Raw genomic sequence first — 27,908 nt, 5'->3', positions numbered from 1 at the left:
GCTGCTTCCAGGAGAAGTGTCTAATCTAGAAAGGTTCCAGAAAGTACTTCTCATGTTTAGTGTTCTAAAAACTAAACCATGAACGGTTCCAGGAAGCACTTCACAGGGTACTCCTCAGAATCAATGCTCAACATCTGGGAAGCCGAGATGATCTTGCTGATGGCGTCTTCTTTCCTTGTACTGAAGCTTGCAATGCTAAGTGTGGCAACAAGTGCCGTGTCATCCACAACATCAGTGATCATGCTGGATTTCACAAGACCTTTGTCTGTCAAACCCTTCAGAATGACATCAAATCCCGGTGTCTTCTCCTTGGCACGGTAGTGCTGTTTTATTGGACATGATATGCAAACAAAGTATCCTCTTGGCTTAGGGGTCCAAACCTGAGGCTGTATGTTGCAGGCAATCATGAAGGCCACTATGTAAATATCAACACCGTAGACCTCATTTATCCAAGCGGGCAGGAAGTTCCCCCCAGTGCGTGGATTGATTTCTATGAGTTTGGGCCCGCACTCTGTAAGCTTGAGGTCAACATTGTAGACTCCATTCTCTAGACCACAGTGTAGACAGCTTTGATAGGCAGCAGCCACCATCTGCGCCTCCTTCTCCTGGCTGATGCCAGAGGGCATGAGGTGGGAGGAGCTGATAAAGTACGGTAAGATAGAAGGACCGCACCGGGACAGAAAGGCCAAGAGCAGCCTTCCCTTGAAGATCGCCAGGTCCACCACATACTTGTCACCTCCAAGATACTCCATTACCATTGGACTGGATGCAAAGCCAGCATTAGGATCCATGGATTTAAGGGCCATCATCTCTTGGACATATTCCTCACATTGTTTTGCATTCTCTACCAGTTTCACAGAACTAGAACCATCTCCATACTCTTGCTTCACCACAGCAGGAAATCCAAAGGTTTCAGCAGTGCTCTTGAGACCAGCCAGGTCCTCAAAGTGCTCAGAACGGACGGCATACTGCCGAGGGGCAGGTAGGTGACACCAGTCCTGATCGAGGGTTGCCAGATGCCTCTGGGTGTGGGTCTTCCTCTTGGCAATGGAAATGGCCTCCACTGTATCCCCTGGCAGGCCCAGTTTGGCCCTCACCAAAGCACAGAGGATTGTGTTTTGGCAGATGAAGGTTAAACAACCATCTGCTTCCAAACCCTTCTTTTCCAGCATGGCCACAATTTTCTCAGCATGGACTTCATCTTGTGTGTGATCCATGTAGTTGTACACAAGGTATTCTGATACATACTTGTATGCAGGGTGGTGGTCTTGATAGCAGACAAGAATACTCTATCAAAGAAATTAAGTTTTAAGTTAAATCATATTGTTTTGCATATCTTTTACATATCTATTTACAAGTAGGTCCATTGCTTGCTGTCCACAGCCAAAACAGTGCACACTCTCCTTACAGAACAATACCATTTCCCTCCCGCTGCACACATAATCCAGAGTGCAGGGAGATCCTCAATGTAGCAGACAAGAATACTCTAATAAGAAAATGCATCAGCAAAGTTTACACTTGCTGTTTGGCACTCCATTGCTGGCCATCAACATGCGAAAAGTGCACTCTACTTACAAAACAGTACAATACATATTAGTTTCAACTACCTTAATGCCATACTGCTTGGCGTTAACGAAGACTCCAAGCTTTTTTGATTCACCAGCTCCAATAAACAGCAGAGATTTTACAGCCATGACGGAGCAGTGTGAGCGCTGGCATATGGTCTGTAGCAGGGGTTCGAGGGATGAGTTGGACTGCTGAGGGTGGAGAAGACCCTTTGGAGTGCTGAACACTCCCTTTGAAACACTCTTTATTCCCAGCAGGAGAGGCTGCAGTTCACCATCCATTTCCCCCAAGGAAAACTCAACTCCTACAAAGAAATAAGAACATAAACACATGGGAAATGTAATGGCACTTAAAAAATACATTATAACACGGGTAGATGAAATCAACCATTCCGAGAGTGAGTTCCGGGGTGTGCCTTAATCAGCGATATAGTAACTGTACGACCTGTTTTCATCTACTTGAGCGTTCCATATCAGTGCGCACTAAAAAAAAAAAAACGAACCAAGATGGTGGCGTGTTGTGGGGAATGTAGTGGGGAATGTTTCATGTGAATTAAGCCATCTACATGACTTTTTATATGTCTACATTGACTCGGTTAGTTGTTTCTATGCTACACGAATGTTGCAGAGTATTGTAAGTCTTAACTTAAAGTCTCAAATATTATTTGTAGGTGACTGCTAACGCTTAGACCAAAAATCCATTGAAACAGATAGTAGCTAGCTAGCTAGCCTTGCTGCTAATAAGTATAACGTAGCTCTCACACGCAAGTTAGTGGCGATATCCAAATTAATATACAGTGATGGGCAAGCTACTTGATATGTGTAGTGAGCTAAGCTACAAGCTACTCTACAATAAATTCAGCTTCACTACACAGAAGCTACCCCTCATGAAAATGTAGCAAGCTAAGTTACAAAAACCTGTCAAAAGTAGCTTGCTACATTAGTAGCTACTTTTCAGTTAAACAAGCTAAGTCAATGCATTTTTAGTGATCAACACAGCTGTCAGTCAGATATAGGCTTAAATATGCTTAGATTTATTAATTGAACAATAACCCAACACAGGGAACTCATGTCCACAGTGAAACTGAACAGTCCTGGCAGTAAGCTCCACGATCTGGCTGTGCAGGGTAATAATGTGCGTAAGGCAGGTGGGTGTATGACAGTCAGAGCAGGGACCAACAGGCGGTGTCTTTAGAAGCAGGTCCACCGTTAGCGTGTGGGTTGTCCGCCCTTTGCTGCTGGTAACCTGTGGCTTAAAAGTACTCCACTTGCATGGTTAGCTAATGACTAGCGGAGATTTTCCCTGCCTTACAGCTGCAGCTAGTTTGCCTTCTATGTTCAGTGGGCCACGGTATTAGTGCTCCCCTAAGACCCTAATTCCCGGGCGTGTTGGTTCCTCCTCCATTGAATGTCACCCCGTGACACACATAAACATCCTGTCTTCTTAATTTTTGTGTGTTTTGATGGCTGCAGGGAAGCGAAATGTGCAGGAGAAAATAGCTTTCGAGGACGCTACTTCGCTACTTGATCAATAAAAGAGCTTAGCTACTGAAAAGTTACTTGGTTTTATAAATAGTGACGCTACCGCCAAGCTACTGGCAAATGTAGTTAAGCTAGTAGCGTCGCTACAAGTAGCGACGCTACTGCCCATCACTGTCAATATAAACAAATATTAACAAAGTTGAAAGTGTCCCATTGTAGTTTTTGTTATTTTAATGGCAACTTGAGCAATGTGAATGAACAAAATGGTGCGAGATCAATGTCGATCTCCTAGCTAATCATGAACAAACTTTTTGTGCTAGGCTAACAGACGTGAAGTTCCCAATGCTATTTGTCTGTTGCATAGCAACAGCCACACAAAGGGGGTCTATTTTCTCTTGGCTACTGAAATGCGATACACAATGTTTGGTGACTAGAACTTTTTTTGTGTTGAAAGGCAGCTTACTTTTTATAATTTAATTTTACTTAACATTTATAAAGTCGCTGGCAACAGTGTTATAAAAGCAATAAGGTACTTGAGTCAGTACGGTATCGTCAATAATGCTGCGCGTCTGGCCTAACAAAACCCTCGAACAAGTGCATTATTGACGATACCGTACTGCCTCTCGAACCTTATTGCTTAAATATCATTGTTAAAAAAGTACAATTAGTTACAATGGTGTCATGAATCACAATTGTCATGTACAATGCATGTACAATACATCTGTGATAAAGAGCCAGCATAAACATTTCTTCCTAAATGGCATAATGCCCTTCAACATGCAAGGTAAGTCATGTATAAAACCGTAATTACTATATTATATATAACATCCAAATGAACATTAGACAAAGACATTTTCCGTATGGGAAAGATGCAACTGTATGCTTTTGCAGGTCCATTAACACAACAATCATGGTTGTGGTTGAAAAATGAAATATAAAAATGAAAGGCTTAACATGTTCTTTTGTGTAAAGTCCTTCATATATCTCTCTGTATAGAATAAGATTGACTGTATCTTATAAAGCACACACCTATCAAATCTGTTCTTGCATGAAGTCCTCCTTTTTCTGTGTCCACCAACTCTGACTCGTGGTCCATAATGGCCTGCAGGGCTGTCTTTGCCCACTTCTCAAGGAGGGAAATCATGTCATCAGGCTGAGACAAGCCCCAATCTCTTAAAGTTTCCTCCAGGCTCTGCAGTTTGCTGGGGTCAGCTCTCGGGTGGGTGTCTCCTATGTCAACCCAACACAGCATCTTGGAGAGAGGAAGGCAGTAAAACAAAGAAAGGAGAGGTAGAGTCATTTTCCATTTTCAGAGTAACTTCCCACCAGACTCTACAGCTCCAACCACCTTACAGGGACGTGCAGTTTTTTTTTATAATAATCACATATATTTATGTATTATCAAATAAATATTCATATTTCTCTAGTTATCTGTTTTACGAGTGTCATTTCTGCATGATTCCGATCATTTCGAGCATTTTTATTATCAAAATCGCTGAATTTGAGCATTTCCGGTTCCCAGTGACAGTAATCAGCCAATGAACATGGACGTGCCGTCAAGGGAGGCAGATGGATTGGAGTCTATGGGCAGGGTAGGCCATAGACATGTATACATGACATGTATACATGTCTATGGGGTAGGCAGTGCCGCACTAAAGATTGCGCAATCACTTCAAACTGGGTTTTACGCATGCGTGCGCAAGTGTAGAACCTGTTGAGTTGAGTTCAAAACGCATTGAAAAATATGGTTAGTGAGGCACGCAGTACCACTGCTTCAAGAAGGGAGGCGAGCGAGAGGGCACTTATATTGGGTATATAATCTGACGTTGGACCTATTCTTCACTTTGACCTTGACAGCGAAAATGGAAGATTGCATTGCTAACCTGAAGCAGTTCTCAAAACTGGACTTTCAGTCCAAACAAGAAATTATTGATAATGGGAGACCAATGCCGGAGCTAAAAGGTTTGCTTCAAACGACGGGTCAGAAGGTATTGGAGTGTTTCACGTTTCCCAACGGGACTACATATTCATGCGAAACACGGACCTCGCTTAAGGCTGCTGGCGCAGGAAAAATGCCTTGAAGTTGTGAGCAGACTAGGTGCTATTCCTGAGCTAAATTACTGACTGCATTCGCTCAAGAAGAGGAGGGAAATCGCGGGATAAGACAACGGATTTCCACTGAACTATACGGATAGTCGTGAGTGGATTACGTTTGTTTCACCTCTAAATGACGGTTACGAGCTCCAAAGAAAGTGCACCAACTTTGAATTATACTGGTCAGTAGAACATTTTGGTATTGTGTGCTATGTCTGCGGTGTTTAACTGTTTGCTTGTGAATATGTTGTGTAAATAAATATGCAATTGTTTTTGTCTAAACTGCGAATTCAAAACTCTGTCCGAGTCATTTAAATTAGCATCCCAAAACCGTAGTTATATTGTCCCTAGACAAAATGAAATGAGGCACATCATTGGTGGGAGGGCTACATACGCTCGCTTGATACTATTAATATCTTATTTGACAGGGTGTAAAAGTTCAATTAGCACACCGGTTGTACGTTTAGCTGTAAGCCTATAGCCTTAGGTTAACAAGTCAGTTGAGTATTGAGCCGCATAACTTCTTATAATGAAAAAAACCCTGATCGTTTAAAAGTAATAGTATTAGACAATGAAACGTAACGTTTTTTCAGTCCTGGTCAGATGATACATTTTAAACCATATGCATTTTTACATGTATAATGTATACGGGCCATTCTACCGAATTGATGCAAAGTCATGTCGGATATATTTTGAATTTTTTTATGGTTTATTCCCAAAACTTTGTCCGTATGTATATTGTACCATATCTAAAGTACACATATCTAGTAAAAGAACAGTCAAGTTTTATATTGTATTTTCAGAATGTGTTGGAATGTTTTTCCTCTTCCAAAAATTGTCACTACCGAAACATCACATTTACTATAGTAAAAAAGTATTATTATTGACCTGTTCAGATTGTGTTTCCTTCCCTTCTCTGAAGAGTATTTTTACAAATATTTCTTGAAGGTTTTCACAATGAAATCCATAGAAATGAAATTTTTACCAAATTTTCAAGTTCAATTTATCTGTTTCGGTAGTGACTGCACTGTTTCGGTAGTGACTGCACTGTTGGATGGATGTTCATTTCTCTCCCAAAATCATCCAAAAGGTGCTCTGGGCCGCCCTTTAGTCCACACAACACATTTATTTAAAAATTATGGGATTGAACTACTTACCATTTCATTTTGTCACTACCAAAATCATCTGTTGACTACCATATGTTTCGGTAGTGACTGTTTCGGTAGTGACAATTCTAGCTAACTTTAAGCATAAATAAAGAATTCTAGCAAGCACACGGCTTACAAACACATCTTTGAAGAGGTGAACACACATACAAACATAAGATTTTCCATGAAACCCCAAAAGATTTACTTAATTGAAGAAAACATGCGTTTCGGTAGTGACAATTCTTAAGGTTACAGGTCGATTTTCAGACTTTGGAACACATTTATATAAAAACTATGGGATTTAGCTACTTACCATTCACCCATTAGGGACAGAGATGCAGTGTCACTATATGGTCAAAAATGCAGAGTCGTGGCTAAAACACAGGCTCAGCCAATGGACTAAAACTCTTGTGTTTCGGTAGTGACATGAAAACTAGGGACATGATTTTTTGAGTATAGTAAATTGATTTAAAAATTAAACCCACAATAAATCTTAATATTCCAAGTTCTGTTTCAACCTAATCATAAAGATCTTTGAAACTAAATCATTGAAAAAAATTTAAAAAAATTGAAAAGTGTTATTTAAAGGCATTGAAATTTAGATGTCAGGGTTGGGGACAGCTACTTCCCAATAGAAAGTACCCTATAAATGATGATTTTGTATATATTTAGCTTATCACTATCTCATGTAATGCATTGGGTTTATATAGACCATAACATTTTCTAATTTAATATCTATGCCTAAATACCTAATTGTTTTGTAAATAGTTTTTATTGTTGAGGGACTGCATATTACACGAATTCGGTAGAATGGCCCATACATTTACATTTTTTTTAAACAACTAGAGATCGGAATGACGTAATCACTTCCGGTTTCTGTGCCTCATCAGCTAGGAACCTCACTGCACGTCACTGCCACCTTATGCTCCAAATCCATTTCTAACCGTGGATCACTCTCTGTTCTTGGGTGCTAAACTCTACGCGCAGGAATGTGCAAGTATGTAATGTTGTTACCTTTTACTTAAATGCAGGTAAATACATGGTGTTTGAATCCCAAAGGATTGTGTTCTAGGAGGGTGTAAGCTCCTTTGATACAATAGTGTAATATTTGCAAGGGTAAATGATAGAGGCAACCAATTACAAACTGGATGCATTGTCGTCAGAAAATGCGAAGTGTGGTTGAGTTTTACCATAAGGACAAATTACGGTCCTCAGAAGTTTCCAGTCTGAGAGTGGAAGTGACACTAGTGTCTAGGGCATAGCTCCACTGTCTCAAACATCTGCAGCCAGACTGTCTTGAACAGCACAAGTTTGCTGTTAGATATTGTAGTAAGCTACTGTTATAGCTTCAGTTAAATAAGTACGTATGTAAGTATGTATGTTCAAAGAACCCTGTGGGCTAGAATAACATGCTTTTTGTTCCTTGCAATACATTTGCTTTAATGATCATCCAATCTGAACTTGATGGTCATGAAAGATCCATACATATTGTGTTCACTTGAGCCAGCAGCTCATTTTGAAATATGTTGACATTAGATCCATGAGTGCTGTAGATATCAAAACAAGGTAATATTACAGCTTCAATTGTTAATATGTAGCCGGTTTAAAAGCACACTGTGGGCTAGCATAACATGCTAAGCGTTCCTAACTCACTGCAAAATGTTTAAAACTGCTAAAAGGTGGGCAATGGGCTGAGAAGAAGGTCATAAACTTTGTGAATGATAAGTCTCGATCAGCAAATGCTAATGAGACCCACAGGCAGGGGCAAGGGGAGGTGGGCCACCCATTTTATGATGTGAATATGTACCAAATGGTCATAGTTACGTCAGCATCGGCCTTCTAGGTTCAGGATTATCTTAAACAGTAGATGGTGTGTTAACAATGGGAATTTGGTCATTGTGTTTTATCACAATTAAAACGCACTTACGCTTGACAGTTTTTTACGATCGGATACACACAATTTTGACTGCTTGGTTTTGTTTTTCAATATCCTCACACAATAAGCACAACCACACACCCAATGAGCAAAAACATCAGATCCATTGCAAAATTAAACACTCTTGTAAAATCTTTACACTCATTTAACAAAACCATATGAAACACACACATTGCATATACTGAATTATGTTTGTACCACTTACACACTTCTGTTATAAACCTAAAACACTTTAAGCAATACTACTTCTCAGTGATAAGAGCAGTAGTGTAAGTGAAATGTACACAGAGAAAGTGAAAATACACAATACAGTGTCAACATGGAGAATCACAACAAAACATGTCCCAGTTTTCATGCTACTTCAGTAGTGTGCATAACACTGTAAACTCAGCAAATATCAGACAAAGGTGAAAAGATGTTTCCAGTACAGGTTACAATTCCATTTACAGTAAAATGTACAGATTTGTCAGTGTCACCAGTGTTGACTGAGAGACCTGATGGACATTACTGTATTGAAAATGGTCACCGATAATGTTTGCTTGAATTTCTCTGAGCCTGATAGCATTACGTATTTGCCAAAAGCATGTTTATGATCTCTCTATCTTGTTCTTGCGTGAATATGGACCTGTCCTACTTTCAAGTTGTATTTGATACATTTTGTCTTCTTTTTCTTTGAGCACATTTTCCTCCTGCTTCAGGTCTTCCTCTTCCTCTACTTCCACCTTCACCTCAGCCTCATGGCCTCGGCCTCTGCCTCTTCCTCTTCCTCCTTCTCCTCCTTTGTGGATTCCCCCTCTCACCCTCTGACTCCTTCCATTTTGGTTGAAGACAGATGACAGTTACTCATCTGCTGCATTTCTATAGTGCTTACTGTAAACCTGTTTGTTGTGTCTACAATTAAGCAATCATGTGTTTGGGCACTTGATGGCTGTGTTTATTTGACCGGCTCAGGTGTGGTAATTTGGCAGTCAGTGTTTTGGAATTGCAAAGAAGTGACCTCTTGATATACGTCTTTGTCTAAAGCATAAAAGTGTGTTTAGTGCTTTGCAAATCACTTGTGTGTATGGTTTCGCAAAAAGTGTGATGTTTAAATGTGCTTATAGTTGTGCAGATCTGAGCCGTTGTTTTGCTCCTTGAGTGAAGGTTTTGATAATTGTGTTACACTTTTGATTTTAGTGTGCTTTAGTTGTAAAAAACTGTAAGAAAAACAGTGTGATTGCATCAGCATCAATAACCAACTATGCATTTTTTACCATTAAATAAGTGAATAAAGTGTTATATAATGCAGCGCCTAATATTACCTATTGTGCATGCTAAATGAGGTACAGAAGTTCATATTATTGTTAATGCTGAGTGGAATTGCCTGTCCATGTTGATTAATGAATTTAGTGCTAAATATGCAATCCTGAAAGTAAAGTGTAATGCATTATTAAAAACCAAGTCATAAATATCAACACATTACTTATGTTTAATTATGACCAATGTTTACAGTTCATTTTAAGCAATACATGTGTCACGATGCGTATTGGGACATTGGCGGCCTCTGGTGGCTAAAGGACTTGTTATTTGTGTTCACATGTGTTTTTGTTTTCTTTGTGTGCCCTTGCCTGTTTCCCGTTATGTTCCCTCACCTGTTTCCCATTGTGTGCCCTCACCTGTCTCGTAGTTTGTGATTGCACATTTTGTTAATTAGCCAGGGTACAAATACTTGGCTAATCCCTCTGGACCTTATCGGGTTGTTAGATTGTTTTTGTTAGATTGTCTTTGTCCCCCTGTTTGTGGTTGGTGTCTCTCTGCGGTTTGCAAAACGTGTGTGTGTGTGTGTGTGTGTGTGTGTGTGTGTGTGTGTGTGTGTGTGTGTGTGTGTGTGTGTGTGTGTGTGTGTGTGTGTGTGTGTGTGTGTGTGTGTGTGTGTGTGTGTGTGTGTGTGTGTGTGTATTTACATCTGAACATGCATGGTAAGAGTTCAGCAAACTATGGACACCAGAGTTACTAATACATACCTGAATCACTTGAGGATGATCAGCTGCTGTTCGACACACTGTAGTACTGATATGAAGGAAGAACTTTTTCTTCAACACAGTGGGTTCTAAATAACAGAAATTAATATTTCAAATAGTGGAAAACACAGCTTATTTTCCCTGATGACCTTAAGGAGGAAGAAATATTGCTAGCACCCCAATATGTTGCAGAGACGTGGCAAAAACATTGACCTATATGCATTAATACATTTGTTTCCGTGCACCAGTCAATAGGTGCAGTGATGTTTGGGCATAAACTGATATCAAGTGTTTGAGTCTGTGACTGATTGAGAAATATCCATTTTAGATTTAGACTAGACTGTTATCCTTACCTCTGAATAGTGTCTCCCTCACCCTACACTCCTGGAGAGGCTGAATAGAGGAGTAGCAGGCTGTCAGCAGAATGGACTCCCCTGATCTGATCTGTGGAACCAAGGCAGCTGCAGCACTCAGCAACCCCTCCCTGTCCTCTCGATTCAAAACAGCAGTGCTCTCTTGGGAGCCCCAACCGGAGGTGGAGAGCTGCACCAACACCTGAGATAGATGACAAGGATAAGGAGAAATGCTGGAATACAAATTAAATGCACAATATCTTTGTGGAACTATGTGTGGGCTTTGATATCTGGCATTATGACAGCGTGGGTTTATATGTTTCTGAAAGTAAACATACGACCCTGTTTTAGGGAACTTACTTTGTCAGAACCTTGTACCTCTGGCTGTTTCAGAAAGGCGTGTATGACCTTCTCCATAGATTCCTGCAGATCCTGTTTTTCCTGTATAGAATGGAACATGAGGGAAGGGTGTGGGGAGACTAACCCCACAGGAGGGCGATATGCGAGGGCCAGCATAGGAGGGAGAGGGACCCCCTTCCCCCCCAGGAGCTGGTAGTTCAGTAGAACATCCTCAGTGAGGGTGTTGAGTTGGGGAGAGCCACAGGTTGGGCAGTCTAGCCATTCCCCCATAGAGGAGCCCACTGAGCCATCCTCCAGGAGGTAAGTGACACGACAGGGAGAACTGAAGGTGTCCAGGTAAGTGTAGCCACCAGCCTCAAAGGTGACAGCCTTCAGGATTAACAGGGAGAACTGGCCTGGTAGGGTTTTGGAGGGGAACCTGCTCACCCAGGAGGGGCACAGGCAGAGCATCATTCGACCTGAAAACAAAACCCACTGAAGGTTAGAGAATAGAGACGATAAAAATGTACCTCAGCCTATCTGATAAAATCCGCTAGGAAGTTCATAAAATAAGAAATTAGCCATTCCGCCTTATGTGGTTATTTTTTTTATGCAGGTGTGCAAAGGTAGATTGTCAGTAACCTGGACATCGCTTGCCACCAGCCAGTAGAAGGGGGAGGTATTTATCAGGTGACGCCATGACACAGATCACTACATCACTCCTCCCAACATCTGCAAAAAAGGACAGTGGCTTACTGTGACATGCAAGTAGTCATACCCAATAAACTAACCAATATAACAACTGCCCAACCATAGATCCTGAGCAGCAGGAAACATAAGCAACACACAACTGTTGACAACATGGTATTTTTTACTGATATTTATGATTGTATGTGTTTGAGAGAATTCAAGGAAACAAAAGTCACCTTTCATTACTGAGATTCAAATCTTCTATGTTTCCCTAACACTTGGTATGCCTACTTTTATCTTTGATAACAGAGCAATCCTCCTTGGCATGGAGGACACCAATGTTGCACACATTTCTGTAAATATGATCTGCCATTCTTCAGAGACCATTTGTTCAGCAGCTCTGTGTTAGAGGAGTTTTGGTGCTCTACCTTTCTCTATAAAATAACCCAATGGAATTCTAGGCACCTTTCAAGTCAGCCGACATCCTTGGCTAGGTAATAGTTCTCACTTTTTTGCTTTACAAATTCTTGGCAGTGCGCTTATTACTGGGAGTCATCTGTCAACCGGTTTTATACCCACAGGCATAACTTTTGAACTTTGGGACTATGCATTCACTGTGGTGGTCCTGGCCAGGCTCATGCCAAATATGCTTTATCCCGTCTGAGTCAAACACATTTATCTTGGGCTCATCTGTCAAAAATATTCATCAGGTTTTTTTTTTCATGTTTTAGCAACTTTAGCTAAGTTTAATCTTGCGTTTTTGTGCCAAAGAGCTACTCGGCTCAGATGGGGTCCAACTGATTGATGTGAACCTGGCAAGGACTCCCGGAGTTTCATACAATTGTCTATCTATCTATCTATCTATGTATCTATCTATGTATCTATCTGACTATCTATCTATCTATCTATGCCTTCTAGTGAACTTATTATGTTTGGCTGGTGATATCAAAAAGAGTATGCCAAGGATAAGGTTTAAAAATTCCAGTAATGGCTAACATTTTATGTTAAATTCTTAATACCCACTGAAAATGATACTGGTTCGAGAGCAGACAAGGAGTCGCACGCCACCAGGGTGCCAACAAATATCCAATAGCCTAGCGGATTGACATAAGCGAGAACCAGGGGCGCCTGCAGAAAAAAATTGTGAGGTACGCACATAGCGTGGCCGAACACACCGAGACGCGTTGCTACAGGCGCAGACGCTTCAAAAACTTTTTAGCAAAGCGCGCCGGGCAAAACCATAATGTCTATGGGCAAACAGCCTGGGGCACGTGAAGTGGTGCTGCGTGCGCAACCAGGCGAGCAAACGTAGTATAAACTATTGGTGTTTGAATCATTTTTGGACTTCGAATTGTAAAGTTCCTCGTAGTTAAATACCGCTTAAATTAAGGTTTCATTTATATTTGCCATCGCCGTTTTTGTTTGTAAAATACCGTCATACCAAATCTACCAGCAACAAAACCGGAAATAATTGATAAAGTAGTTAAGCCCGCCTGTTGCTTGATCTGATTGGCTGCCTGGGCCGAGTGTGACATTGATGAGCGGTGCGCCCATAGACATAGATAGATGGGTGCGCCTCCCTGCCTTGCGCTGGAAAGTTGAGAATAATAAAAAAAAACGCTTGAAAGACGCAACGCCTGGCGGAGAAAAGGTGCACACGCAAAGGACGCCAAACATAGGAATCAATGCATTTTCTAGCGTCCCGTTTTAAAAAAACGCTTAGGGCCTATGTGTATTCGGACCCTTAGGATGGAGGGCAACTTCCAGGCTGTCTCAGTCAAACATGTTTGGAACAAGTTGGCAAATTACAAGTGAAACGATAAAAGATGCGTTTTAGCTTATAACTGTGAATGAGGAAGATTCCTGTGTAGCTGTACCAATTTTTGAAAAAAAAGTTGCAGTCTAGAGCGCTGGTTAACAAGTTGTGATTTATTAGCATACATTCTTGACGATTAATGAAACTGATTCTGTTTCATATTCTGTGCTGTGGGAAACCTTGAAAGCATACTTACGAGGTCTCATAATCTCCTATAGTTCGTATTCCAGTAGGGAACGTATGGAAATGCAAGCTCTAGCACAGTCCATTTTAGAGTCTCCCTCTGCTAAATTATATAAGGAGCGGGCTGATTTGCAGTAGAAATTTAATTATCTCACTATACCAAACAATCAGAACAACTCATTCTTAAAACACGTGGTCTGTACTATGAATATGGTGACAAATCCAGCCGGTTAATGGCTCATCAATTGATACGTTAAGCCTCATCTCGATTTATACCCCTAATAAAAGATGACCACCAAAACACAAATAAGCCAAAATAAATTAACAATATTTTCAAAGACTTTTACTACTCTCTTTCACGTCTGAATTGCCCTCTGATACAACAGATATGGAGCACTTCTTAGATAGTTTTGAAATACCAACTTTAAACTCTGAGGCAACAAAAAATGTAGATCAAACTATCACCCACGATGAGCTTAAAACGCTAAGCGAGGCTCTTGGAGTGATGCTGGAACCCTGTCCACTTATAGCAGTAGGCCTATTTGGTGTAGCTGATGAACCCCTGGGTTTAAATGCAAACCATTGCATTCACATCACTTTTTGGCCCGTAGAAGAATTTTGTTAGTTTGGAAATCTTCTACATCCCCATCAGCTTCGGTCTGGCTGAAAGATGTAATGTTTTTTCTAAAGCTGGAGAAGATAAAATGTACACTCAGATGGTATGTGGAAGCGTTCTATTTGAAGAGGGGACCGTTTTTGTCGTATTTTGAAAGTCTGAAAGAGTTGCCTACTGGGTGAGTGTCCCTATTTGTAACTGAAACACTCCCCAATCTATTCTTTCCTAGCAGTTTATTTCATAATTTTTCTTTCTATTCATTGCCTATTTATTTATCTCGTTTTTTTCCTGTTGATATTTGATCGCCTCACAGAATGGTTGTCACATTGTATTTACTATATTTGAGCCACTTAATGCGACATGGTCGAGGGCCTATGTTTTTGAAGAATATTGATGGCAATCTTGTTCGTGTTTAAAAAAAAATAAAAAAATGAAAACATGGAGGAAATATGATTGAGATACTGCTTGAGATAACCTGTATTGTGCAATTCCTTCAATAAATACATTATATTTAAAAAACAATTAGTGATTTATTTTCATGAATAAAAACGTTTCAACCCCCCACAAATCGCTGTTTGCATCTCGATTAGATAAACATTCATCAAAAATTACTTGGTAAACCTTAAGCGCAAATGTGTTCTTACCTTCTCTTTCGCTTGTAGTACGGTCTCTAGTCTTGGGAAGTGCCAGTTCCATTAATATTTGCTGTAAGGCAGAGTAGCTTTGGGGCAAAAAGGCACAGGCTTGCGTTGGTCTGTCCATGATGTGTTGTGTCCTCTGAATATCTGGCTCTATGGTCCAGCGCTGATGTTTCCACATCCATGACAGATAGCAAGAGAAACGACAGGACATCCTGAGGGGGCAACCAATCAGCGACCCGGGGGTGTGGCGATAAAGTCCAAATGAAGAGTTTGTTGCAACCCTTCGCTTAAGTTCCTTATGTGCAGCGGCGGTGCGTGCCAATGGGCAAGGCGGGCAGGTTTTTTTTTTTAATAATTAAAATAAATCACTTGCCATTGCAAACGAATGGCAATTAATAATAATAAACATAAAAACCCGGTTATTATATTTTAAGCATCAGCCTAAAATGTATCTTAAATCCATCAAGAAACAAATTATTCCAGGTCACGTGACGTTTCTGTCACGGACAATTTGACGTATTTCATTGTCTTCAGCCCAAGAAGAGCGAGACTGAATTCTCGCAATTTTGAGAACCAACTTCTTTTGAAGATGAACAGGACATTTTTCAGTTTTAAGTCATGACTAGGTTGTTACTTTTGGTGCTGCTTTAGTATTGCCTATTGTGTTAACATTCAGTTAAATTCAGCCCATGTTCATTAGTTTGCTCATTTTAGTCTGAATAAAGTTCAAAATTCTAAAAAAATAAATAAATGTATTAACAGCATTTACTTGTACTTTTACTTTCATAGTTAAGTACATCTAATATCAGAAAATTACTTTTGATACTGAAGTACAGTAAAGATCAGATACTTTAATACTTTAACTCAAGTATTTTAAAAGGTGACTTTTACTTTTACGTGAGTAATTTTCCAGTAAGGTATCTGTACTTTTACTCAAGTATGGCTTTTGGGTTCTTTATACACCACTGCTGAAATTTAACATACCAGAAGGCAGGCAGCTAGATATGAAGGTTTATGACCAGTCTGACACAGAGGTTGACTCTGAGGTTTTTGAAGAGATAGTGAAGGATTCACCTGGAGCCCTTCGAATCATGTTGGGCAGTGAAGGACTTGGTAATCTTTGAGACCATTCACAGTCATGTTAATTTAGAGTAAAGGCTGATGTCTCAAATTGTATCAAATTAAATATAACAGCTCCATGTAACATGTTTCTATTTTGTATAATTTCCATAATGCACAGGTGCCTCGCAATCATCATCATGCTCAGTAACATCTGAAGACACTGTTATTCTAAACTTCTAAATGTGTGACGATGAAGAAGCAGCTTCTGGTGAAGCAAGTCCACCCAAAAAGCCATGTCGGATGAACTATGAAGCAAAAGCGGTAGGTAGTGGAAATTGTTATGCTGTCTTGTCTGAATAATGTTCCATATGATAAGGGATGTTCTTGAGATAATTGTTTCAGTTTCAGCTTTACATATGGTTTAAAAATTACTGAGAGGACATTTTATTTCACTTGAAGTTGGTTGAAAAAATCCTAACATCAAGGCCTGGTGGTGAACGGATCATGCAGGAGTATGGAAAAACCAAATCACTGACAGATGCCACTAGACAGATGATTAACATACTTGCTGCTGAGATGACAGAAACACATGGGTAAGCATCAAATGTGGGGCTATCAAGGAACATTGTTAGTATTGACAGACTATATAGACAATTGGTATTTATTTGATTTGTGTTTTCTAATTGTCAATTGAGTGTGACGGTCATAATGTCATTCTTGTTCTAGGACATCACCCCCAAAAAGTGTCAGAGTGATGTTGGGGATAGTTGCTTTGTTTGCCTATCTGGAAGACCCATTTTCACAACATGGATATGTAAGTATATCACAATATTGCATCATTTACAACATTATGCATAAATTCACTGTTTGAATTGCTGATAGCATTCCCTTTTGGATATATTTATAATTACATAGGAACATTACTACGATCCAGAGAGTGGTTCTGGATACCTTGCATGGCGATTGAAGACCATTAATAGAAAAAGTTCAGAGGATAGAGGCGGCTCAGTTAGCAGATCTCCCAAAGGTAAGTTCAGTATCTGTTACTAAGGAAGTGAGTTGTGAAGTATGGAGATAGGAGTCTGCAAATTTGTGTTTTGTCTTAAGTTGGTGGGCCAAGCCATGGCCAACAACCCTTCATAAGTGACAAGGTGCAATCTGATGAGGATGTGGAAGCAGCAATTGCAGTTTTGAGACACTCTGCTGATGAAGACACTATCCGTGAGAAGATGAAAACTACCTTCATTTATCGCCAAGCAATGGTCAATGATAAAAGCAAAGCAGCAGATGTCTTCTTGTATGAGGTTGTAAAGACAACCCAGGTGCAGTGCACTTGATTGCAGAAAGCCAGAAGCACTCTTTCACTCATTATTACAAATAATGTTTCTTGCAATTCAAAACTAAAAGAAGACAACGTCATCGTATCTTTTGGAGATCCTGTGTGCAGTGTGCATTATTTTTCAGGCTGATCTACCCATTTCTACATCCAGCTCGTCCTGATATCACGTCAACTTTAAGCATAAGCTACACTTACCCCAAACACCACTACATACATAGAAACAAACTTAAACTAAAAATGCATGGGGTAAATTAACAGGCAAAATAGTGGTTTCGATATTAATCAAATAAAGCAGTAAATAAATAGCTTACACATTCTGGTTAGGCCTACAATTCTTAATAGCCTACAAAGCCTGACAAATAAGGAAATTACGGGGAAATGTTGTGGAATTTCCAAGGTCTTATTGTAGCAAGATGTGCAACAAGATATGCAAACGAACCCTTCAATTCGTTTTATTTTAAAAACACACTAATAGTTGTATAAGCTAACAGCCACTTCTCCTGTACAACTCAGTCAGATAGAAAGGGTTAGGGTAGGGTTACACAATAATATTAGTTGTCACGCAGGTAGCTCCCTGGCTCCTCGCACACAAGGGTCAACACACAATAATAGTTTTTCACGCAGGTAGCGTGCAAATAAACATGCACTTAAGACATACCTCTTTGATCTTTTAAATACATTTTACAGTGAGGGATAAGCAAAATCAAAGAGGTATGTCTTAAGTGCATGTTTAAAAGTTTCAACCGATTCAGCCATTCGGTAGAGTGTTCCAAAGGCTGGAGGCATAGAAACTAAAAGCATAGAAACTCCATTGTCTCTTAATCCTGGCTTTTGGAACTGGAGTTCAGTGCCGGAAGACCTCAGGGATCTACTGGGTGTGTACCTTGTGCTTTACAGCAAATACTTACAAATAGACATCAAATAAACATAAAAACAATGCTGTAGTGCAAAAAAAATACAACATAATAATAAAAACAATAATAACAAGAGCAATCAGAGATTTCTGACCTCCAGCAAGTCATTGGTTTTCGAGAAATGTCACTTTAGGTGTGAAAACAAAGATCCGGATCCAGAATCCGGATCCAGATCCGGATCATCCTGACATTTTAATGGGGATGTCCCAGGACCAAGATCCACCTCTTGTGAATTTCAGAAAGATCCGCCCAGTAGATTCTGTCCACAGACAGACAGACAAACAGACGGACAAATAAATTAACGGACCCGATCGCATAACCTCCTTGCTGGAGGTAATAATAATATTTATTAAAATTAGCATTGAATACATAAAATGCATAGCATAAGATAGAAAATAAAACTCTGCAGAGATATATTTCATCTAACCACTATATTTCATCTAACCACCACTAATCACGAAGAAGATCAAGGTAAGAAAATATATATATACTGTATATAATTATATTTAATTAAAAGTAAAAGCAAAATTGAGCTAGTTAAAGGCTAATGTGAAGAGGTAAGTTTTTAGTTTTCTTTTAAAGATGTTAAGCGAGCTGGCTTCCCTGATGTGCTTTGGGGCGTTATTATGACCGCCACGCGATCACCATATTACGGAGCCCCTTAGGTGACATCGGATAAAAAAAATATAATGCGTGGCCACACAATACAAACTATGTGTACACATAAGCGTCTTTTTTTTAACGGGACGCTAGAAAATGCATTGATTCCTATGGTTTGGCGCACTTTGCGTGTGCGCCTTTTCTCCACCATGCGTTTCGTCTTTGGAGCGCTTTTTAGGTGCGCTTAAAAGTTGAACTATTCTCAACTTTCCAGCGCAAGGCAGAGAAGCGCACCGCTCATCAATGTCACACTCGGCCCAAGCAGCCAATCAGATCAAGCAACAGACGGGTTTACCTATTTTATCACTTATTTCCTGTTTTGATGCTGGAAGATGTGGTATGATTAAGCAATATAGAACTAGTGGGAGTGGGATTATCCCTTACCTACCCCACTCCCACGAGTATTGCTTTTATAAAACAATTCTACAGTCAACAAAGAATTTTGAAAGAACGGTTTTCATCAGTGCGCTTTCATGGCGGAGTGATTATTATTAGCTGTACAAAGTCTGTTTTGGCTGCCGCACTTTGCCAAGGCGTTACTGAAGCGTCTGCGCCTGTAAAAAAACGCTTACAGTCATGGACGAAAATGTTGGCACCCTTGCACTTTTGTCAGATAATGCACAACTACTCCCAGAAAAGTGTTGCAATTACAAATGTTTTTGCATTTACATGTTTATTTACTTAGTTTGCATTGGAAAAACACAAAAAATCTGAGAAATAATGCCCAATCTGACTTTATTCCACATAAAACTCAAAAAAGGGCCGGACAAAATTTGGAAAAAAGATTTGGAAACAGTTGTTTTTCGCTACAACATATTTGGTGTCGAGAAGTGAGATTGGATAAAGGACAAAGGCTCCCTCTCTTCTGGGACCCGGTTCACTGGCAGGGTGACTAGAAGTGCACAGTTTAAAAGGTAATAACAGCATTGTTCTGTTTAACTAGTCATTCCACTGGCAAAGACTGTAGCCCAGAGGGGATGAAGGGTGTCTAGGCCTACCAAAAAGGAACCTATAAAGAAATGGTCAGAAAGGCCGGGGCGATGAACTGACATAAGCAGACCTAAATTATTTTATGTAAGCACCGGTGCATGTTGTATGAGGTAAAGGCTGCCTGCGGGACAACTAATATTATTGTCTCAGAGACGTCTGACAGTTGTGTGCGAGGAGCCAGGGAGCTACCTGCGTGACAACTAATATTATTGTGTCAGAGACGTCTGACATTTGTGTGCGAGGAGCCAGGGAGCTACCTGCGTGACAACTAATATTATTGTGTCACAGACGTCTGACTGTTGTGTGCGAGGAGCTCAACTTTGCACTTTTAATTAAATGTAATTATATATATTTTTTTGTTTCTTACCTTGATCTTCCTCGTGATATTAAGTGGTTAGATGAAATATATCTCTGCGGAATTTTATTTTCTATCTTATGCTATGCATTTTATGTATTCAATTTTTTTTCTCATCTTTATGCATCTATTCATATTTATAACATCTATTTACATAACCTCTATTGTACACAACTACAATAGAATAAAATAGAATATATTTATTTGTCATTGCACAAGTGCAACGAAATTGAGGTGGCAGCTCTCAGACTTCAGTGCAATATAAATAAAAATATATACAATATAACTATACAGATTTACACTATAAATACTCAGCTTAAGTAAAAACAAGTACAAAAAAACCACAAGACATATTACACATCATAGAGACAAATCAGGTCAGTTTTGTGCATTGTTTAGTGCAATGATAGCTCTTGGATAGAAGCTGTTTCTCAGCCTGTCTGTTTTTGCTTTGATGGTGCAAAAGTGCCTCCCTGAGGGAAACAGTTCAATTAGGTGGTGACCAGGGTGTGTTGAGTCTCTGAGGATGCTGTGGGCCTTCCTGAGGCAGCGTGTTCTATAGATGTCCTCAAGAGGTGGAAGAGAGCAACCAATGACTCTTTGTGCGGTGTTAATGACCCTCTGGAGTACCTTTCTTTCTGCTGCTGTGCAGCTGGCAAACCACAGCGAGATGCCATAACTCAACACTGACACCACAGAGCAGTGGTATAAGGACACTAACAGTTCCTGTTTTAATTTATTCTTCCTGAGTAACCTCAGGAAATACAGCCTCTGTTGTGCCTTTTTCAGCAGTGCAGTAGTGTTATTTTTCCAAGAAAAGTCCTCCTCATTGTGAGTGCCCAGGAAGCTGATGTCCGAAACCCTCTCCACTTGCTCCCCATTTATGACAATTGATAGTTTTCACGTGACGTCAGAATGACCAGCTGACAGGCAAAAAAGACATTCCACAGCTGTCTAACTGGAGTTTATACAGGAACCGACCACCTTTCATTCAAGATAATTAAATATCTTCGCTTTAACATTGTCTGACTTAGGTAGTAAAATGCTAGACAGTTGTTGCTCGGTTGGCTGTTTAAATATCTTGGCACTGGAGCTCAGGCAGGGACTTCGTCGAGGTTAAAGAAATAGAAATGTCAGGGCGGGTGCAGTAAATGTATCACAAGTTCCTAAAATTGTATTTTTTTCTAAATATCTCTGTCTGGCTATAGTGGTATAGTCTGTGGTTGATGGCGAACGTAGTTGAGTAGGCGGCCCTGCTCGAAGTTGTCCACTATTTGTCGCCATTTTCGCTGTTACGCTGTTCTTTTTGACCGCCAGCTAATTGTTGAAGTCACGTGACTGAAAACTATCAATAGGCTGCATGTCCGATTTTTCCCTCCTAAAGTCGATGTCGACAGCCTTTGCACCGCCTCCCTGTATGCAGTCTCATCTCCTCCTGAGATGAGCCCCACCACAGTTGTATCATCTGCAAACTTAATGATGGCATTGCTCGGGTGGGTGGGGGTGCAGTCATGAGTATAGATGGTGTAGAGTAGGGGGCTCAACACGCAGCCCTGTGGGGAGCCGGTGCTGATGCTGAGAGCTAAGGAGAGATGGGATCCTACTCTAACCCTCTGGGAGCGGTCTGTCAGGACGTTTTTGATCCAGAAGCAGATTTGTTGTGAAAGCCCTAAGTCCATCAATTTTGTGACCAGTCTGCTTGGTAGAATTGTGTTGAAAGCAGAGCTGAAGAACCCTCTCTCTCCCTCTCCACGTGTGTAAGAGTGGTGTGGAGAACCGTGGCAATAGCATCTGCTGTAGCCCTGTTTGCTCTGTATGCAAACTGGTGGGAGTCAAAAGTGGGTGGCAGGCTTGTTGTGATGTGACTCCGGACCAGTTTCTCAAAACACTTCATGATGATAGGTGTTGGTGCAACTGGTCGGTAGTCGTTAGGGGTGCTGGCAGTGGTGTTTTTTGGTGGAGGAATGAACTATTGTCCAAAGGTGTGAAATCACCCAGAAAACGACAAAAACTGTAATTTAATTGAATTGTACATTGTCAATAGAAATAATGATATTTGATTGAAATAAAAATGTTGTGCTCGTTTTGCTTGCATCAAATAAGCCTACGCTCCTAAGCAATGACTAATTTGACACAGCAATGACTGAAGTTTTCAGCATGACAGCTTGACTGGTTCTTCACTCAATAGGTCTTGCAGTAATGTTTGAAGCAATGCTTTGAGTCACTCTCTGGTTGCTGGATAACACTGGCTCTAGTCAAGTGCCATTCATATGGTATGGCATGGCGATGGAGTTATGGTGAATTGGAGTTATGGCCTTCCGTGTACAGTTATTTTACTCTGTACAAATTACATACTTTACCTGCACCAAATCACCCCCCAGACGGTCATACTGTACTGTCCTCTAGGTGTGTTTCCTAACACGTAGAAACAGCCAGCCTAACTCCTTTCAGGAATGACGCAAAGTCAGGATTTAGCCTCCAAGCTTTTTTTTATTATTATTTGTCACATACAACAAATGTAGTGAAATGTAAAAGCTATGTAAAAGCTCCGGGTTAATAAGTGAAACAGAGCGAAACTGAAAGTAATACAAGGAAATGTTTTATAATTATGTTAAAGCATTACAATTGGATTTGATAATATTATAGAATAAAGGTACAATTGAGTATCTTAAGGTCTTCAGTGTCATTTCATTGAACATTTCAAGGCAGCAGGATAAGTGATAAAGGATAAAGATAATCAGCGAAATAACTTAGATCTATCTTACAATTATAATTAACTAACAGTATCCCACCTTCTGTGTGTGTCTTCATTTGTGAGTTAATGTCGGTGGGATTGGGCCTGTCTCTGAACGGTGTTTCACAGCTGTCTATGCAGGGCTGCATCGAGGGAGGCATAACTGATTGCAGGTGTGTGCGGTAATGCTTTGCAGGTGATGGTGGTTTGAACGTTTCTATGTCGACGTATGAGGCCCATTGTTTTCTCTGCAGATGGTTTGATGTTTACAAGCATGCGCTGTCCACGGTACTGAACTTTGTCTCATTCTCTTTTCAACCTCTCACGTAGGAGGAGCTGCTATTTTACCGAGAGTCACCCTGACATCTTGGATATATTGAAAAGACAATACTTTTTGAAAACCAAGATAATGTGAGTGATTTTCACATTGGGTTCCTTTGCACATATTGCAAAAAGGAATAGTTAGAGAAATGAACAGTACACACACATGCACGGCTCAAATTCCATCACAGTTTCCTTTTTGCAAAAAGAGGAATTAGTAACATTTACAGTAAAAACAAGTCCTACGTTTTCGTCATGATAACGGGTCATGCCGGCTAACAGGGCTCTGTTAATGTGAGTGGGGCCAGCAACCCTACCACGGAAAATATTGCTACGGAAACTAACACAAAGGACAACAACATCAACCGATAGGTAGAGGTGGAATTGCATAGTGTTGGCCCTACATGCCACATAGGTGTAAAGCAGGGGTCTTCAACGTTTTTCAGGCCAGGGACCCCCAAACTGATGGCGAGATGAGCAGGGACCCCCTACTATATCAATTGCCTAAAATTTTGTTTATAATATACTGGGCCTAGTGCCAAATAAACATAGCTACCCTGTTATTGTGTATTCAATACTAAGCTATTCAAATAATACAAAGGTTAATATATTCATTAACATTTGTATGTTTTAACATTGAATTTAACGTAACATTTTTGAACAACGAATTTAACTTAACATTTTTTTACATTGAATTTAATTCAACATTTAACAACATGAAAGGTACAGGGTGGCCGGGCCACTGCCATTTATTAACATACATCTTGCAAACAACTCTGGGCTAACAATATATAACAACTTATTTTTCAGTTACAATTATTTTTCAGTTACAATTAACGGTTTTTGACCTTGTACAGTGTCTATTTCTCTTTATTTATTTTTAAAAATCTAAGCAAAAAAATGTCAAACTAACAATTTATAGGTACAAACAAGACCAGCTACGGAGTTTGGTCCGCCATCTTTTATTTTTGATCTTCGCGCTATTAAGACTTGAGCAGAAACGCGATCTGATTGGCTAGTGCCTGTGCTGTCGTATTTGCATGAAAGGTGCTGTGAGTGAACCGGTGTCCAGCTTGAGAGAGCTCCTGTGGGTAGCTGAATGTGTCGATTGGACTGAAAGATAACGTCTTCTGGATCAATTTATACGTTCGCTACAATATTTTGGATTTATGTTAATGTACAGTTAACAGTACAGTCATTTATAAAGGGAAAAAATCTGAAAGAAAAGCCCTGTGCGCCCCACAGACTGAGCAGAGTGGGGTTGTATGGAGAGGCTTGGGGAAGGTGATCAATCAACCCAGAGAGATGATGCCATCTCTGGACAGGTGATAATCTCACCATAGCAACTGCTGACAGCAAGAGAGCAACAGGCACCGTGCCATGGTGAATGTCTTCAGTACGCAGCATGTAGCAGGAGTAGCATGGCCAACTGGGGACATCAAGTGACAGTGACAGTATGAGCAAGTTATATTAGTGTTAAAGTACTGTAAAGCACCAGTCCCTGTGGCTTGAAACACAGTGTAGTAGATGTGCTGTATGAACAGCAATAGTACACAGGAACTGCGGGAATCATATGTATTGCTGAGATGACGATAAATAAACGTTGTATTTTCTAGTAATTCACACAAGTCAGCTAACCGCACATTTTGCTGTCCTGCCCAGAATCTGCTTCAGTAGTCACATTGTGAATCTGTTCTGAACTATAAATTCCTGGATCAGTCGGGTGCTTAAGTAAAGCTTTACAAATTACAATACATTTCAGAGAGCCTGGAGAGCCGTACCAAATATACAGTGTGTTTATCCACACTGTGCATTTGAGTTCACAAGTGAGCCTGACGTCTTGGAGTTTAAGTGAGAAAGATAGATAGACAGATTTAAGTTTCAAGTTTATTGTCATAGACCAGGGACGTGCAGTCATAGAAGGCAGGGGAGGCAGAGCCTCACCTGTCATTTTGAAAAGTAAAAAAAAAAAATATTAAAAAAAAATATATTTTTTTTTTATAATAATCATATATATTTATGTATTATAAAATAAATATTCATATTTCTCTAGTTATCTGTGTTACGAGTGTCATTTCTGCATGATTCCGATCATTTCGAGCATTTTTATTATCAAAATCGCTGAATTTGAGCATTTCCGGTTCCCAGTGATCAGCCAATGAACATTGGACGTGCGGTCAAGGGAGGCAGATGCATTGCAGTCTATGGGCAGGGTAGGCAGTGCCTCCCCTAGGATTGCGAAATCACTCCAAACTGGGTTTTACGCATGCGTGCGCAAGCGTAGAACCTTTTGAGTTGAGCTGAAAACGCATTGAAAAATATTGCAAGGGAGGCACGCACTACCACGGATTCAAGAAGGGTGGCGAGCGAGAGGGCACTTGTTGGGTATATAATCTGACGTTGGACTTTCTTCTTCACTTCTCTACTTGAGTTTGACAGCGAAAATGGAAGATTGCATTGCTAACCTGAAGCTGTTCTCAAAACTGAACTTTCAGTCAAAACAAGACTGGAGGCATGTTGAATTAACTAAGAACGTTTAAGTATTTTAAGTTAACACAGTAGTATTACACATTTGCATTGGAGTATTTCACGTTTCCCAACGGGACTACATATTCATGCGCAACACGAACCTAAAGAAGCTAAAGGCTGTTGATGCAGGAAAGTTGCCTTGAAGTTGTGAGCAGACTAGGTAGGTGCTAATCCTGAGCTAAACTAGCCACTGACTGCATTCACTCAAGAAGAGGACAACGGATTTCCACTGATCTATACTGATAATCGTGAGTGGATTAATTTTGTTTCACCTCAAACTGGCGGTTATGAGCTCCAACGAAAGTGCACCAACTTTAAATTATACTGGCCAGTAGAACATTTTGGTATTGTGTGCTATGTATGCGGTGTTTAACTGTTTACATGTTAATATGTTGTTTAAATAAATATGGAATTGTTTTTTCGAAGCTGTCCGAGTTGGTTAAATGGTCATTTAAAGGGGCCATATTATGAAAATTCCACCTTTTTAGTGCTTCTACACGTTGATTTGGGTATCTGGCATGTCTACTGACCCAAAAAGTCTGGAAAAAAACTAATCCCGCGATCTGTTATTGTTCTTGGACGTCAGAAACGACATGCTTGTGTGACTGCCAATGAACTTCCTTATCAAAGTGTCGTCAGTTTGATTTGGGCCCGTCCCCCCATCTCATCCCCCCGCCCCCCCTACACTCATTATTATATGATATGAACTTGGACTAGCTTGCTAGCAGCATGAAGCAAATTAATTACTCAAGATGTGCTGTGGTAGGCTGTACAGATCTCTACATCACCTCCCAGCCTCAGAAGACACGAGAGAAATGGATTGAATTCATATTTGAAGGCAATGTCTTGGAATGAACTGCAGACGAGGGAAATGTAAGTATTTAAAAAAAATATATTCTGTTACTTGCCCATTCAGTGTGGTGGTTTGCGACGTTAGCATGTTGTAGCCTCAACGCCATTTGCTGCAGCAGTGCACTAGCTAACAATGTTGTCAGTGTGTTGATTTTCTCTGTTGGCTGTATAACTTATTTTTTCAACTGCCAGTTTACATGCAACCCTTTGGGGAAAGAAAAAGGCAGATGCCTTTTTAAAAACGGCTAAGATGGCGGAGTAATTCAAACAGCAATTACCCACCGTGTTTTTTTAGTGGTGGTTAATTGATACAAACGTGAATAAGTGCGGTGTCTTAGTTGTAGCTAGAGCCCTAAGCTTTTCGCTAAACAGTTCGCTAGCTATTAGCACTCTAGCTTGCCCAGGGGAGTTTTGCAGAGAGAAGACACAGCAATTATTCACGATTGTATCAATTGTACATCTAGGTTTCTTTGGTGTCTGTTGTCGCAACCAACAGCACAACATATCCTGGGCATTTTGAACTTTCTGTGGGTTGTGACCATAAGCAGCTTGCTAGCTATTTGAACTGTAGCTGGCTCAGGAGACTAAAATAGCTTCCTGCACCCACAGAAGGCGCCTTTTCTTCTCACCCTCCTCCTCCTCCTCAAACGCGTATTCAAGTAGATGCATTTCATTCGCCATAGTATCGATAGCTTGCTAATGATAGTAGTTGATAATTAACGGATATTAATGTATGATTCCCGTTGTTAAGGTTACAGAATTTTCGCACTAAATAGGCGCTGAAGGCAGAGCTTTTTTTCTAATTAAAAATAAGTCAGTCGTGAACACAGCCTTAGCCTGTATGATCTATGCTAACGTGTACAGAAGTTAATTTGGATGTCATTTTGCTAAAAGGGCACTTTTGTTTTGCGGTGTGCTTTTATGCAGCTTGTGTGTAGCAATCGCTAAGGATTTTTTTTTTTTTTTTTTTTTACAAAGACGGGAGACATACATGTTAAATGGGCATTACCCATTCATGAACTACGTGATTAGCAGCTAAGACTCACCTGCAGTTACCAAACCCATTACCTATTCAATGTACGATTATTTCATAATGATTTATGAGAAAAATGTACGTAGAGCATGCATAGTATGCCAATGTTATTGTACCTACTCTTCTGTGTTGGGAAAATTATATTAGGTTGGTGGAATACAACATTTCTTCAAATGCTTTTAGTTCATGTTGTATGCATGGCAGTGCAAGGATAATGGTCAATGAGATGACATTTCATTTACAGTATGGAGTATTG

The 27,908-nt window shown here is 40.2% G+C and overlaps 1 protein-coding gene across 1 annotated transcript; it reads right to left on the bottom strand.

The window, feature by feature from the left end:
• Positions 1 to 71: 71 nt before the first annotated feature.
• Positions 72 to 27,300, bottom strand: LOC308379134 (carnosine synthase 1-like; the record flags this gene model as incomplete). Its single annotated transcript, XM_080856189.1, has 7 exons — positions 72 to 1,289; positions 1,608 to 1,870; positions 4,077 to 4,299; positions 10,229 to 10,314; positions 10,579 to 10,780; positions 10,939 to 11,396; positions 27,249 to 27,300. 7 exons carry the CDS (start codon positions 27,298 to 27,300, stop codon positions 72 to 74), a joined length of 2,502 nt encoding a protein of 833 aa, XP_080712315.1.
• Positions 27,301 to 27,908: the final 608 nt, after the last annotated feature.

Source organism: Sprattus sprattus, assembly GCF_963457725.1.
Source record: "Sprattus sprattus genome assembly, chromosome: 18".
NCBI classification, from domain to species: Eukaryota; Metazoa; Chordata; class Actinopteri; order Clupeiformes; family Clupeidae; genus Sprattus; species Sprattus sprattus.
This window is presented reverse-complemented; position numbering and strand designations above follow the sequence as displayed.